Source organism: Engraulis encrasicolus, chromosome 13 (genome assembly GCF_034702125.1).
Source record: "Engraulis encrasicolus isolate BLACKSEA-1 chromosome 13, IST_EnEncr_1.0, whole genome shotgun sequence".
In the NCBI taxonomy this organism is placed as follows: Eukaryota; Metazoa; Chordata; class Actinopteri; order Clupeiformes; family Engraulidae; genus Engraulis; species Engraulis encrasicolus.
Window position 1 is genome coordinate 30019860 of NC_085869.1, and position 14613 is coordinate 30034472.

At 45.2% G+C, this 14613-nt stretch overlaps 1 protein-coding gene across 2 annotated transcripts in view; it reads right to left on the bottom strand.

Moving 5' to 3' along the window:
• The window catches only part of med14 (mediator complex subunit 14), a 44216-nt gene that overhangs the window by 20443 nt on the left and 9160 nt on the right, over nucleotides 1–14613 (bottom strand). For both annotated transcript variants that reach the window (XM_063213626.1, XM_063213627.1), the window contains exons 7-17: nucleotides 14456–14563; nucleotides 12410–12542; nucleotides 11209–11359; nucleotides 10171–10282; nucleotides 9212–9337; nucleotides 8877–8955; nucleotides 7418–7577; nucleotides 4108–4305; nucleotides 3729–3863; nucleotides 2844–2920; nucleotides 251–411 (exon numbers count right to left, since the gene is read on the bottom strand). In XM_063213626.1, coding sequence (XP_063069696.1) covers nucleotides 251–411; nucleotides 2844–2920; nucleotides 3729–3863; nucleotides 4108–4305; nucleotides 7418–7577; nucleotides 8877–8955; nucleotides 9212–9337; nucleotides 10171–10282; nucleotides 11209–11359; nucleotides 12410–12542; nucleotides 14456–14563 — 1440 coding nt within the window. The remainder of the gene's footprint in view (nucleotides 1–250; nucleotides 412–2843; nucleotides 2921–3728; nucleotides 3864–4107; nucleotides 4306–7417; nucleotides 7578–8876; nucleotides 8956–9211; nucleotides 9338–10170; nucleotides 10283–11208; nucleotides 11360–12409; nucleotides 12543–14455; nucleotides 14564–14613) is intronic.

The window sequence follows — 14613 nt, forward strand, 5'->3', positions numbered from 1 at the left end:
TAAATTCAATTATTGACGTTTTGGAAAATTTAAGTTTGTTGATTAAGATCCATAGCGTTTGAATGAATGCCAACTCCCAGTCAGCTGTGCAAGTATGTGTTATTTGGTGGACACAAGCCCCACTGTCCTTGCATCCAAAGAGAATTTTTTATATTTAAAAAACAGCTGTGCTGTACCGGAGAAGTAGCACCTGTTTGCCATGGAATGTAAGTCTGACGTTTTCAGTCAATTTAAGTAAGATGCTGCTTACTCTGTTCCTTGCTAGATGTGCTGGTGAGGGGGCAGTTGGAGAAGACCAGTTCGGCCACCCAGGTGCGGTTGTTGCGGCCCTGCAGCCGGAAGGTGCAGTCCAGTAGAGAACGCTCCAGCGCCTTACGCGTCTCCTCACACACCCCTTTACTCGGAGGAACCCTGGAAACACACACACGCAAACACACAAAATTAAAACAAGGTCCACAGGCTTACATACGTCACACCAGTAAATACTCCAAAAACCAAACCAGTTCCTGGCAGATATATCAAACAAAGTGGTGTCGTGAATGTGAGTATTTTGTTCTGAACTCAAAAAATGTGTGTGTATGTGTGAAAAAGAATATGGGTATTTCGTTGTGAACTCAAAATTAAGTCTGTATATGCGTATGTGCGTGTGTGTGTGTGTGTATGTATGTAATCTCTACCTTCACTAAGTTTGCATTTCTTTGCATATGTATCAGGGCTTGAAAACGAAATTATTTTTCAAACGTTCCGTTCCGAACTGTTCAGGCAAGTTTCAGTTTAACGTTTTCGTTCCTGCAATCGTTCCCCCACAAAAATATCGTTCCTGAACCGGTTCGGAACAAAAAATAACGTTCGTTCTTAACGTTCCTGCAGTGTTTAACGGCCATATTAAGTCTATTTTCGTGGACTTTATCTTAGAATAGACGTACTCATTATTTCCCCTTGATTTACACAGCTATTCTCAAAAATAATAACACACCCAAAAACACTCAGATGGGCTATCCATCCTGGCAGATTTAACCGGATACCTATAATTCTTAACAAAAGTAGCCTATGCCAGCCCAGTAGCGGTGGGTGGATGTTGATTAGGGAGGCACAATACAGAATAGCCAGAGAGAGTTCCTAAAAAATCTCTGGAATAGCGCAGGTAAACGTCAGCATAATAAGAGGTGTCGATAGGCATGGATATCAGTTCTTGCCTAGCTCTATTTAATAGGCCATCGATGAGGTTTGCAGCAAGTGAAACGTGTAAGTAAAAGGGACACAGTTTGCGCCACAAAAAAATCCCAAACTGTTTTGAGATGTGCACGATGCAAGGGGTCACTAGTTCTAAAGAAGGGACAGGTTGCATAGCCTGAAACCTCGGATATGCTCTCAGATATCGGCAACCAACCATCCCAGTGCAAGTCCATCACCACAAAACCGGAGACCTTTTGTAGCCTAACAGAAGCGTCACAAAATAGTAAGAGTTTCCACGTAGTCCATCCCATCAGCCCAGCCCTCTGCACGACAGAAGAGAATAATAACTTAAACAACAACAAATGCGCTGTCTTTCTCTAGTCCCTGCTTGTTGTCACACGCGACCTAGCCTACTGTTCGTGATGACAGCCAGGAAATATTGCGCAATACTGGAAACCATCGAAACATTGAGCGGGCCAGCTAACGTCAGTTAGCGTCTGTCCATCTGCCACGAATGACTTTATCCCGCATTGACCACAACAACAGATAAATAAGACGTCCTTGATTACAGCACATAAAACACCAGCTCTCACCTCTCTTCTCTACAACCGACAGTGGGATACGCTGCGCACAACAAAAGCACTTCAGTAACTTTACAACATAATTTGCCATAACCGCATTGAACATCGAGGCACTCGGCGGTGCCATTACAAGTAGTAAGCTAAACATGACTTACCCACCAGTTGCCTCTCGAGAGCACTCTGCGAATTAGGTTCATCAAATCGCCTATCCAATTCCTTTGCAAATCATAGACTGTGGTCCTGTAGGAATCCCAACACCGATCTCAAGACATGTTCTATTTTGCTCTCCATGGTGTCAATATAAAACTCTGTAGACTGTCCGTGAATGAGACTGAAGTGGGTAAAGTGTCATTTCTCTTACAAAAACTTATTTGATATTGGTGGTCAACAACTTTAGGGCGGGTTTATTAGAGCCAACTTCCAATCACTACGAGAAAGCCAGGAGAACAGAGACAGTTTAGTTCTAGTTTCCTATCAAAATCTCTGAGGAGAAGCATATCCTAAAATTTACCCAGGAAGTTTCTCCATACAATGCGCAGTCGCACTCTGATTGGCCAATGCTCCTCAATATTTTATCAATCGGCGGCAAGAGCTCAGGTGAAGCAAAATGCTGTTTTTTTTTATTTTTATTATTATTATTAGAAAACAGACAAGTACAGTCAGAGACAAAATGCTGTTGCTGTATGCATGTTTCCCCTCATACAGTAGCCGAACTAAAAGACTGTCGCCATGGTTACTCCTCAAACAAAATCGTGCACTTGTATGAAATATAGAGAACGGAAAAAAAAACGTTATTAACCGGTTTGTGGATTTCAGAATAACGTTTTTGTTCCGGAACACTTGAAGACCATTTCGTTTTCGTTTCCGTTTCCGTTCCTTGTAAAATGCCATAAAATTTCGTTCGTTTTCGGTTTTCGTTTTCGTTCCTTGAACCGGTTCGGAGCCCTGATCTCTATTTCTATGCCAATTTTACATCGTTCCAATGATATGTAATTGGACTATTTCTGCGTTCATTTGTTTTTTCAGCTAGAGCTACTGAGTGTCTGAAAGTGTCTGGGCTTGTAGCGTGGGTGTAGTGGGACTCACTTGAGGACGCGGATGGCGTGACTGCAGCCGTCTCCTTCCACTTGCACACCCTGATGAGGAATCTCCATGTTGGTCAGCTGGAAAACAACATCAAGATGGTCAGGACCGACCGACCGACACACACACACACACACACGCGCACGCGCACACGCGCACACACGCACACACACACACACACACACACACACACACACACACACACACACACACACACACACACACACACACACACACACACACACACACACACACACACACACACACACACACACACACACACACACACACACACACACACACACGCCAGCAGAGGGGGACAAAGGGGTCAGCTGTCCAAGGCCCAGGAAGAATTGTGTTCCCATTCCACTGAATGCATTGAGAGAGAGAGGGGGTTAGGATTTATTTGTACCGGGCTCGGTCAGCAGCCCATGCACATGCATACGCAGACATCTGCAACAACTGTGTCTTGTACACTTAAAACAGCAACAACCTAGTCATACAGCTTCACATTACATCACTTGCTGCAGCTGATCTGTGACATAACCACTTGATTTACATTCCACCGGTGGACCGTGTAGAGCGAACATTAAATGCTCATCCGACTGCAAATTGATAGACTGAGTAATACTCTCCCTGTAATTACATACCCTGGACCACGTACTGCCAGTGGCCTTTACTTTAACAGCAGAGGCTGATGCTCGCAATCATCCTCTCATTCCCTCTCGCTCTCTCACATACAGAGAGCACAGGGCCATGAGAACTCATGCGCTCTCACACAAACAAGCACTCCCACTCCTACACACACACATTCTCTCTAACGCACACACACACACACACACACGCGCGCGCGCGCACACACACACACACACACAGCAGGAGCCTTACCTCACAGCGCAGGCCTATGAGTGGCATGTTGGTGTCGCACATGGCCACCAGGTGTGCCAGCTCCTTGTTGAAGGCGCACATCTCCCCCGAGCGCTTCGGCTTCTTAGGCTCCAGAGCACCCGTCTCCCCAGACAACTGGAAACACACACACACACATAATTGCAAACCATTATTTGGATTGACAAACATTTATCGTGGCACAATACAGATTTGGTTTAAAGAAGTGTGAAACGGTATTAACAGCATCTGCTCACCAGACATTCTGAGAACAAAGATGACGATACCTACATCTACTAAGCTCTGTGCGTGTGTATGTGCGTGTGTGTGTGTGCGTGTGTGTGTGCGTGTGTCTGACTGACATTATGGCCATGGGTCTGACCTTCCTCTTGGTGCCTGGCCGTAGTATGCGGCTGTTGGCCAGGTCCTGTGCCATCTCCTCCAGGTTGGGTTTGAACTGCTGCAGCAGCATGGCGCAGGGCAGGCCGTCCTCCCCGCTCTCCTCACCACTTACCGACAGGAAGTAGTACTTATACTGCAGCTCCGTAGGGGAGCCAGAGACATCAAACATCTCCACCACCTGGGGGGAGGGGGGTTGGCAGAGGAGGCACAGGGTTAGAGTAGGTCAAGGACAGCCAGAACACAGCCTCAACCCACCTCCCAAAAGAGCCCTTTTCAGTTCTTACCCAGCGAAAACACCAGAGGCGACTTAGCAACATAGAATCGCTGGACTGTGCTCATAGCAAGAGTGACACGAGTGACAGACTATGCCGTTAAAAGCATAATGCAAGCATTCCAATATTCAAATTGACTGCAGAGGCTGTCAACCGCACCATAGCTAATTAGCATGATAATCGCTTAAGTTCAACTACAAACTGTTGCTCGAATTGCCTCTAGTCGCCCAAATCGATTTTGTCTTTTCTGTCACCAGCGACTCAATACAAAGTCATTTACTTCCGTCGCCGGTGTCTCTCAAGTCACTTCTGCTGTATTTCTATTATTAGGCCTCTTGGAAGTAGCTGGGCCCCAGAACACTGTGGCATATAGCAGTCCCTCCAGTTTTTCACGATTCAGCGATCGCGTGGTTTCATGCAAATTCAATGATATTCCGCATAATTTCACGATGCCACGTAATTCCTGTAAAGCCGCATTTTTCCCGCAAAATTTCCCCTTTGTCCCCTTCAACATTCTGTGGAGTTTATTGATTTATATTTTCGTCAAAAAATAAAAATGTGACTACAATACCACCGGAGACGAAAACCAATAGGAAGCATTTTTGTTAATATGTCACTGAAACATTGAAAAAGAATTGCCTGCTATTTCGCAAGTCGCGACCCTCATCTCAGCAGCTCCGCGTCTCCCTCCCTCACACATAGCCTACACGCAGGCGTCGGTGCTGCACAGCCGTGACCTTTCTTTAACAGCAGTAGCCTACTTTTCAGTGCAATCCTGGCTGGAAAAAGTATTGTTGCCCATTTATCCATGACGAAGAAGTGTATGCAGTCATGAAATAGTGGCGGTGCTGTCGCACAGTAGCAAACATCTTACTTTACATTTTTGCGCAGCTTCTCCACTCTCCCCTGTCGCTTTCATGAGCATGCTACCCGACGGTCGTTGTCTGATCTTTTTTCAATGTTCGCTAATGTTTGTAATTTAAGGGTCTATGTCTATGCGTAGGCACAAGCCTTCTGATAACAATCACTGTAGTGCCGATCGCTAAGGATTCGATCGGAAGTGTGGAGTTTTGCAACTTGTTTCAGTCAAGGACACCGAGATAGGAAGTGAACGGCCCTTCCAAGCTTTCACTGTGTTATTGCAATAAAGTCTTGCGAATCCATGCAACCATGCACACAACCATGTCAACGAGAGCGTGTATGCCATCACAACTTTGCATCAAGCAAATCATATGCAACAGCTTGCAATACGAGCACGAGAGAGAGAGAGAGAGAGAGAGAGAGAGAGAGAGAGAGAGAGACGCGTCTTCCAACAGGTGACATTGTAACGCTTGCATACAACCTGGCTACTGTACCCCGCGATTAGGGGTGCAACGGATCAGAAATCTCACGGTTCGGCTCGTTCCTCGGATCAGAGCCCACGGATCGGATCATTTTTCGGATCAGCAAAAAAAAAAAAAAAAAAAAAATCATTATTATTTTATTTTTTTAATTGATAACACAAATAAACATAAGCTGTGTCTTTGTTAGGGGTGGGCATAGATAATTTTTTGAATGTAGATTAATCTCATTGCAATTATGAAATTAATCTAGATTAATCTATATCAAAATGTCTAATTGAGAATATGCACACTACCAAAATAATGGCTTAAAGTCTTGTGACCTACTGACAGATGGCGCATAGACCAGAGCTCATGTCCTTAATTGTACATGCAAATGCAGGTAAATGCATCAATCTTTTATTGAAACACAATTGCCTCAGCGGTTCAGCATTTCTGAGAGAGAGAGAGAGAGAGAGAGAGAGAGAGAATCGGCATTGACTGTTAAAAAGGGCAGCGGCTGCTTTAAGAAGGCGGAGACTCTGCAGGGACATCAGAGCGCACAGAATGTCTAACCAGATGATTTAACCTGCTCGCTGTCCTGAAAATGTCAGGAGTCACAACAAGAAATGAATTCAGTTTGCCAAAGTTTTATATCACACGCGACAATCGCGGTACGTTACATGAGCATATCTCACTGCGTCGCAAATGCGCTGAACTCAACCGATCGCAACACAAACATTTAGCGAGAGTAGTTCTAGACATTGACAGTTTGAGTTTGACAGTCAGTCTTCAAAATGCATTTACAGTAGGCTATCGCACGGAATGTTTTGCAACTATGGCACAGGCAAGATTTCGGGAACAGTTTGTGTTGTTGTTTGTGTTCCATGCAGTGCGTGAGGTAGACGTCCCAAACAACTAGATTGAACATGCGCACAATTTCATAAATCAATCCGCGGACCATGTGTGTGCCGAACCGAAATGATTGGTCCGAACGGACCACGGATCAATGATGATCCGTTGCGCCACTACCCGCGATGCTCTTAATTAGCCTACTGGTAGGCTATACCCACAAGTATTTTTTCATAACGCGCAGTCCTGTTTTCCCCCGAAGTCGTTCTAAAATATCGACAGAGATTTATGAGTGTCGCGGCCATGATTTTTTTTACACATTGGACGCACTGGCTTACAAGACGCTCTGGCAGTTTTTGACAATATTTTATTATTGTCAATATTTTATTATTCTATTATATAGGAAGTGTGTTTCGGAATCTCTCTCTCTTTTGTCTTAAGCCTGCTTAGACTGATTGTGGTTTTCAGTTACCAAAAAAAAACAGAAAGGGGTGCAAAATCTTTGCAAAAAATGAGAAAATGCAGCAAAATCTTTGCAAAAAATGAGAAAATGCCGCCACAAAATCAGACATTTTGACCGCAAAAATCACAAAATCCCAGCCCAAAATCCTGGAGGGACTGATATAGGATGAAATGCATCACATCGTTTTCACCAATCAATCATGACAAACACTGAAGAAATCCGTTTCCCAATGACTGCACGCGTGGCTGGCCACGAAAATAAATGGAAACAAGGCTAATTAACACCCTTGGAATTCATCGTCTATGTATAGGCCATACCATCCCTCTACATGAGCTGATGTTCATCTCTGAGGTATTTGGTGTTGCAGTGCAAGGCGCTGCTTACTATGTAATACTGAGGAAGGCGGGTCATCTTGATGAAGAGCTTGTGTTTTGATAGGCTGCCGGCAGGATGACTGGCGGCGTTTGACAAGTGGAGCCTGTCTGAGCAGAGCGTTGGGAGATGCTTCACAGACTGCCGACACCGCTGCTCTCCCAACCAGAACCTGGATGAACACACACACCACACACACACACACACACACACACACACACACACACACACGCACACGCACACGCACACGCACACGCACACGCACACGCACACGCACACGCACACGCACACGCACACGCACACACACACACACACACACACACGAACAGTGTATTAGTACTCATGCCTGATTGCACTGATGTTGATCACGTTCCCTAATTTAATCAATACTGAGACTGCAAGGGCTATCCATCATTTCAAAAAATAAGAAAAAAAGACCTGCCAGACTGCATAGATACAGGCAATATTATCATTTCAGTGACAGTAAAATGAGCACAAAGACATATTAAACAAACATATAAAGAAGAACAGCTGTCACCAACACAGAGATCACCCAGATTAAAGAGCACGACTATTCTTGGACCGGATGCACTTCTGATATGCCAACACCCCGGGGAAAAAAAATCACACAATTTACAAAAACATTTCAACAAGAAAGATATGAGGAGATGATGTATGGACACTTCAATGGGAGAAGCGGATATCTATGCTGCTTTGAGTGTGATGTGAGACTAATGGAGGATGTTGGGTGGGCAGAGATGAGGGGCATTTGGAGAGAGAGAGACGAGCTTTTATTATTATTATGGCTCTGAATTTAGCCTGCTCCTTTGGGAACGAACGCCCGCACACCTCTCAGCTCCATTAAGAAGACAAGCACCAGGCAGGAAAATGAGGCCAGCCTGTGTGTGTGTGTGTGTGTATGAGACAGACTGTCTGGTAGCCTTCTTTTGTCTGAGTGTGTGTGTTCCTCATCAGATATGTGTGTGTGTGTGTGTGTGTGTGTGTGTGTGTGTGTGTGTGTGTGTGTGTGTGTGTGTGTGTGTGTGTGTGTGTGTGTGTGCGTGCGTGCGTGCGTGCGTGCGTACTTGCCTGTCTCTATACCTGTGTCTGTGTTTGTCTATGTGCATACCATCTTCTTATCTACTCATCTGTCAGTGTCTGAACATCTCTGTGTATCTATGTGTCTCTATGTCTATCTATGTGTCTGCATGTTTCTGTCAGATATATGCATGTAGGCGCGTATTTAGACATGCAGATCAAATACCAGTCTGTTTTGTGCATGGTTGTCTGCAACTGAATGACTGAATGAATGGGTGATCTCTGTGTGTGTGTGCTTGTGTGTGCTTGTGTGTGTGTGTGTGTGTGTGTGTGTGTGTGTGTGTGTGTGTGTGTGTGTGTGTGTGTGTGTGTGTGTGTGTGTGTGTGTGTGTGTGTGTGTGTGTGTGTGTGTGTGTGTGTGTGTGTGTCGTACTTCAGCTGTTGTAGCCAGGTGAGGATGCGTTTCATGTCCTCATTAATGGCCTTCTCGATGTCATCCAGCATCGTTTGGTCTGAGGGGACAGCAGCACACACAACGCTCATCAACAGATAATTACATCTACAGATGAAATGCCAAATTATTAGTATTAGCATTTAACGCCAACACGTGAAACAATAAGATGCCATTACAGAACAGCATGTCATTAAAACTACATTTCAAGTGCTTCGCATTTCTTTAAATTTCAGTTGTGGTGCAAATGCAAACGCATATCTAAGGGTTGTATTTAGTCAGGGCGAGAAATAATTGGCTGATTGGCTCCCACGTACCAAGGCCGTAGAGCATTGGCTGGAACATTCCGGAGTGCAAGTCGACGAATATGTGGAGGCACTCTGACAAGCCACAAGGCTCCAGAATGGGGATGATGAGGGTGGGCAGGGCCGTCTCGATGAAGGCTGAAAGAAGGCAAACACGCATTAACACTAGGGGTGTAAATAATATTGAAATGTGTCTATATATCGTGATCTAGTCTGATGATTGAATCGAATCGCATCGTATCATGAGGCATTCTTAAGTATCGAAAATAATCGAATCGCTGGCCCCTGTCCAATAACATAATAGAGGTGGAAAAGTAATTGGGAAAAAATCGAATCGAATCGAATCGTATCATATCATATCATGGGACATTCTTAAGTATCGAAAATAATCAAATCATATCGCATCGAATAATAAGATATCGATATTGAATTGTATCGTCATGAAAGCTGTGATTTACACCCCTAATTAACACACTTGTCAAAATTTGACAATACAGTACAAACCCATCACCCTGAACACTCATCACAGTGGTGTGTGTGTGTGTGTGTGTGTGTGTGTGTGTGTGTGTGTCTGTGTGTGTGTCTGTGTGTGTGTCTGTGTGTGTGTCTGTGTGTGTGTCTGTGTGTGTGTGTCTGTGTGTGTGTGTCTGTGTGTGTGTGTCTGTGTGTGTGTGTCTGTGTGTGTGTGTCTGTGTGTGTCTGTGTCTGTGTCTGTGTCTGTGTCTGTGTCTGTGTCTGTGTCTGTGTCTGTGTCTGTGTCTGTGTCTGTGTCTGTGTCTGTGTCTGTGTCTGTGTCTGTGTGTGTGTGTGTCAGGTGTGTGTGTCATGTGTGTGTGTCAGGTGTGTGTGTTAGGTGTGTGTGTGTGTGTGTGTCAGGTGTGTGTGTGTCAGGTGTGTGTGTGTCAGGTGTGTGTGTGTCAGGTGTGTGTGTGTCAGTAACTTCAATGGCATGTAGAGGTGAAGTGACTCACAGTTGTCGTTGGGGTTGTTTCCCTTTAGTATGGCTTTCAGCTCCTGCAGCTTCTGATGGGAGCGCGCATGAACGCTGTCAATCAAAAGCTTTTCCACTGAGAGGTGATCAATCTGCCGGATGAGACATGGCCAAATAAACAAACATGTCAGCAATGCATGCACATGAGTGTCAAAAGAAGGAGCATGTTTATGAATGGCATAAGGAAGTCAGAAGACTTGATTTGTTGAAGACAGTACACGTCAAGAACAGAAAAATCTCAGACTCTCATTGAGCCACGCCAAATTAAATTGCAAATTAGCAGTTCTACGAAAATGCATCTGGTCCGTCCAAAGTGATTTTGCTGTATCCACATCAAATAAATGTATTGAATTGAATTCTACAATGTATGCACACTCGCAGTATTCACTTATTGGTAACAATCACAGTGCAAAAAAGCCTTTCGTACACACCTTGCTTCAGTGACATTCACATATTGCAGAACAGGGTGTACTACACTCATCTATATTGGTGCACACACAGCATGCACGCGCATACAAAAGCCAGACAACGTCAGCAGCGGACAGCATGCTCTGTGTCCTAAGTGTGGGGCCGCTCATATTTAGTCTATGGGTGCATCCCAATATGTGACCTTGCCTCCTCCACTTGCCTCCTCCACTTGCTTCTCGTCATGATGACATCACTGACAACAGCCTTATATTTCAATATCTTGCAAAAGCTCAATTGTAAAGTCTTTTTCTCATTTGCAATTGGGATGGTGAATGAAAACAGTCCCTCAAAAGTTGTTGTGGCGAGGCTGACAGCTGGGAAACTTTATCGTTTTCTCCACGGAGGAGGGGCCAGGAGGCGGGACGAGGAGACAAGCACAAGTGGAGGAGGCAAGGACACATATTGGGATGCACCCTATGTGTCTGGGCTGAAGGTCCTTGGGGGCATGTGGAGTCGTGGGCTCACCGCCGGCTGCCACTGATGATGATTTGTGCCCGGCTCTGGGCTCTGGCCGTAGCCGGCCAAAGCTCTCACGGCGCTCACCACTCACCTTCATGGCTCTCTCCATTAACTTGGAGTCGCAGGCGGGGAGAGGGGGCTCGTGGGAGATCTGTAATGGCTTGGAGACGTCACTCTCGTCGATCTTAATGTGGACCTTGTGCACCGAGGCCGTGCCCGTCTTGCGGCCCAGAATCTGTTGGCTGGAGAGTGGGAGAGAGGGATAGGAGAGGAGAGAGACATGAATTTAATGTTTAATTAATGACAATTAATGATAAACGTTCCTTTGCATAACACTTGCACAAATTCTGTCCACTGACATGAAACTGGAATGGGGCACTGGCTCTGCTTCTAATTACGTTTATGTACAAGAGCTGTGTGATAAATGAAAAGCAGCCATTTTCTTCACCACTCGTTCTGCAGTGGACAGCATTAGAGAATAGCGTGGTGTTGTGACTGCCATCAACTACTATTCCCTGCTCATAAATTACAACAAACCTATACAATGTAAGCGCCAACGTTAGAGCAAAACACTACTGTATAAGCAGTCGTCCAATTGGCTTTTGCAAGAAGGTGGAACAATACCTTACAGTACTGGCAGAGGCCAATGTCTCACTTTATTATAACAAACTCTTCAGAAGACGGAGCTAAGCACTGTTATTAAGTTACTTGGCTATGAGCTCAGTTTCATTTTATTTTGATAAATGTGGGTTTTCTCCATATTACAGTTTGCAATAACTCTGGAGTTTCATCATGTTCATATGAAGAATACAATGTCATTGTTTAACAAGTTAGTAGTAGTAGTAGTAGTAGTAGTAGAATAAATAGTAGCGCTAGAAAAGACTTTCTGTTCATTCAACAATCTATTTAGACGGTATTATTGCAGGGCTTGACATTCACTTTTTCACCCACCGGCCACTGTGGCTAGTGATTTTTCCCAAGCCATTCAGCCTGTCTACTAGTCTTTTTTTATCATAATAGTCTATAGTTTAAGCTCTTCTGAAAGTGTTAAAATTGCTTTGCTATTCTAATCTGAATACAAACAACTGATGCACAAGGTGACAAACAAAAGAATATAGGCTACATATATAAGAATATAGGCTGTGGTGTCAGACGAGAGTAAACTACCTGTCAAAGTGGCTAGTGGTGGCACTGACATTATTACTAGCCAAAACTGGGTTTTACCCGTATGTGGCTGGTTGGCAGGTGCCAATGTCAAGCCCTGTATAATTGATGGATGCATGTTGCCTTACTTCCAGACGGAGAGGATGAGGTACTTGGCGGGCACGTAGCGCTCCACCTGCACCAGGTCTCCCCAGCGCTCGCGGATCAGCATCAGGGTCTGGCTGTGCAGAACCTCCAGCTGCAGTGACAGGCAGAACGAGTCTGGAGGAGAAGGGTCAAAGAGGCTACCGAAAGCACTGACAGAACTACTATAGTTTCAACACCAACAACAAAGACCTAAAAAACATAGTCCCAATCATGGACAGGGATAGCAGAAACACTTTATTGATGCCAACAACGAAACCAAGATTAAAGACCTAGCATAGGACAGGGATAGTTGAACCCTTGTTATTTGTTCAGTAAAAACAGGCATAAAATGTAATAGGAATAAACACAAAATTCTGAAACACCTTGTTTCAATATACCACAAATAATTGTTGGTTGTTGCTTGATAGTAAAGTGAAACTTCATGACGTTTTTGTGCATCAAAATAGAAGGTGAAGACCAGTGAAGACCCGCTTCCTACTGTGTTCTTTCCACACTTGACTGAGCAAAATCCATACTCCTCTGCACACAAGTCTGAGCACTGATGGGAGGAAGCACTGGGGGCCCGGGCTTTTTCCTTCCTTTTTTTTTTTAATCAGCCGCTGACGTCAGCTGAGCATCTTCACACCCCTGGGGGGTGCTCTAACCGTGGTGCACAGCAACGAAGGAAAAAAAAACAAAAAAAACAATAGCTGCATCTCATCAGGATTCACCCAGCTCCAAAGGAGCACATCAGATGTTTTAATTAGAGGAGGAGGAGGTGGAGGAGGAGGAGGAGGAGGTGGTAAAAGAGAGGAGGAGGGGGATTGGGGGTTCATGAGAACATGCTTATCGACCCGGCCACAGAATACTCCCACACAGCTCAAACTCTTGTGCTCTCCTCATCTACAAACTAGTTCCGGAACAATTAACGATGGTTTTGAAGGACACAACTGAGGAATATCAACAAAAGCTTCAGTCAGTTGCCAATCTGCCTCCCCTACCACTCAACAGCACCAGAAAACATTTCTCTGAGCTTGTCTCTGCGCGCCACAATGAATGAAGAAGAGGAATACTGACTGCAGACTGTTGCTGTTACAATAAAAGTAAAGTATTGTGTCAAGTCAACAACACAGCATCTTCCAGCTTTGCTGCCTCGACAATAGGGAAGAGCAGAAAGCAAAGCTGGGACTTATTTTGCCTAATATTTTTCAATGTGGGCATGTACCGTTCCATTGTTTCTCACCCATGTTCTACAATATGTATAGTGCAATTATGCATGTAGAAATATTCTGTTTACATTTTGCAACTCTAATTTTTCTCCCCACATGCATCCAAACAGATGCGTGCAAACGCCACGACCAATAGAGAAGTCTCTGAAAAGCCCAAACAACCTGAACAACTTGCCTATGCCCAATCAATAAAATATAGGAAAACATGTTTTCACCACTATGGTCAAAGTCAAACAGCCCTTTTCTTAGCAGGGGAAACAGTCCAGTTACAAGACTGATTGACTTGTCAATACAGTGTAGAGTGTACCGCTATGCAGCACAACAGTCAGTGGCAGAGGGTGAGGGTGAGGGGGGGAAACGGGCAGCATGCTCAGTGGAATGAAGTGAATGCCAGCAGTTCCAGCCGGGCCACACTGGGTCAATACGGTGTGCTGATCCTGCTGCAACCCAGCCCTGCATTGCACTACGCTGGACCTCAGCCCGGTCGGGCCTCCCTGGCTAGCTGGCCGACTCTCTGTCTGTCTGATGGACAGTTCTACCTAGTTCTTCCAGTCTGCTGGCCGCTGGCTTTGTCCTTGTCTGTCTGTGTGTCTCACAGTCACCAGTGTCTCACTTGCACCAGCTCTACTGGACACCTGTGTTTGTGAGTCTCGGTTATCGTCCGCTAGGCTTCATCTGTCTGCATATCCCATCCCTCTTCCAGTCCTTGTCTGACCATCACACGCACGCACACACGCACACGCACACACGCACACGCGCACACACACCCCCAATCCCTTCTACTTCTATACACACACACAGGCGCTCTGGAAAGGATACGTAAGCAGTTGTACATGTCCTGAAGGGGTTTGTCGTCAGCGAAGAGGCGAGACTGCACCAGCTCGTGGATGTAGTTCACCTGCAAGCCGTGGACCAGCGTCTTGCCATCTGAGGGACAGGGGACACAACACACACACACACCGAGAGAGAACAATTGT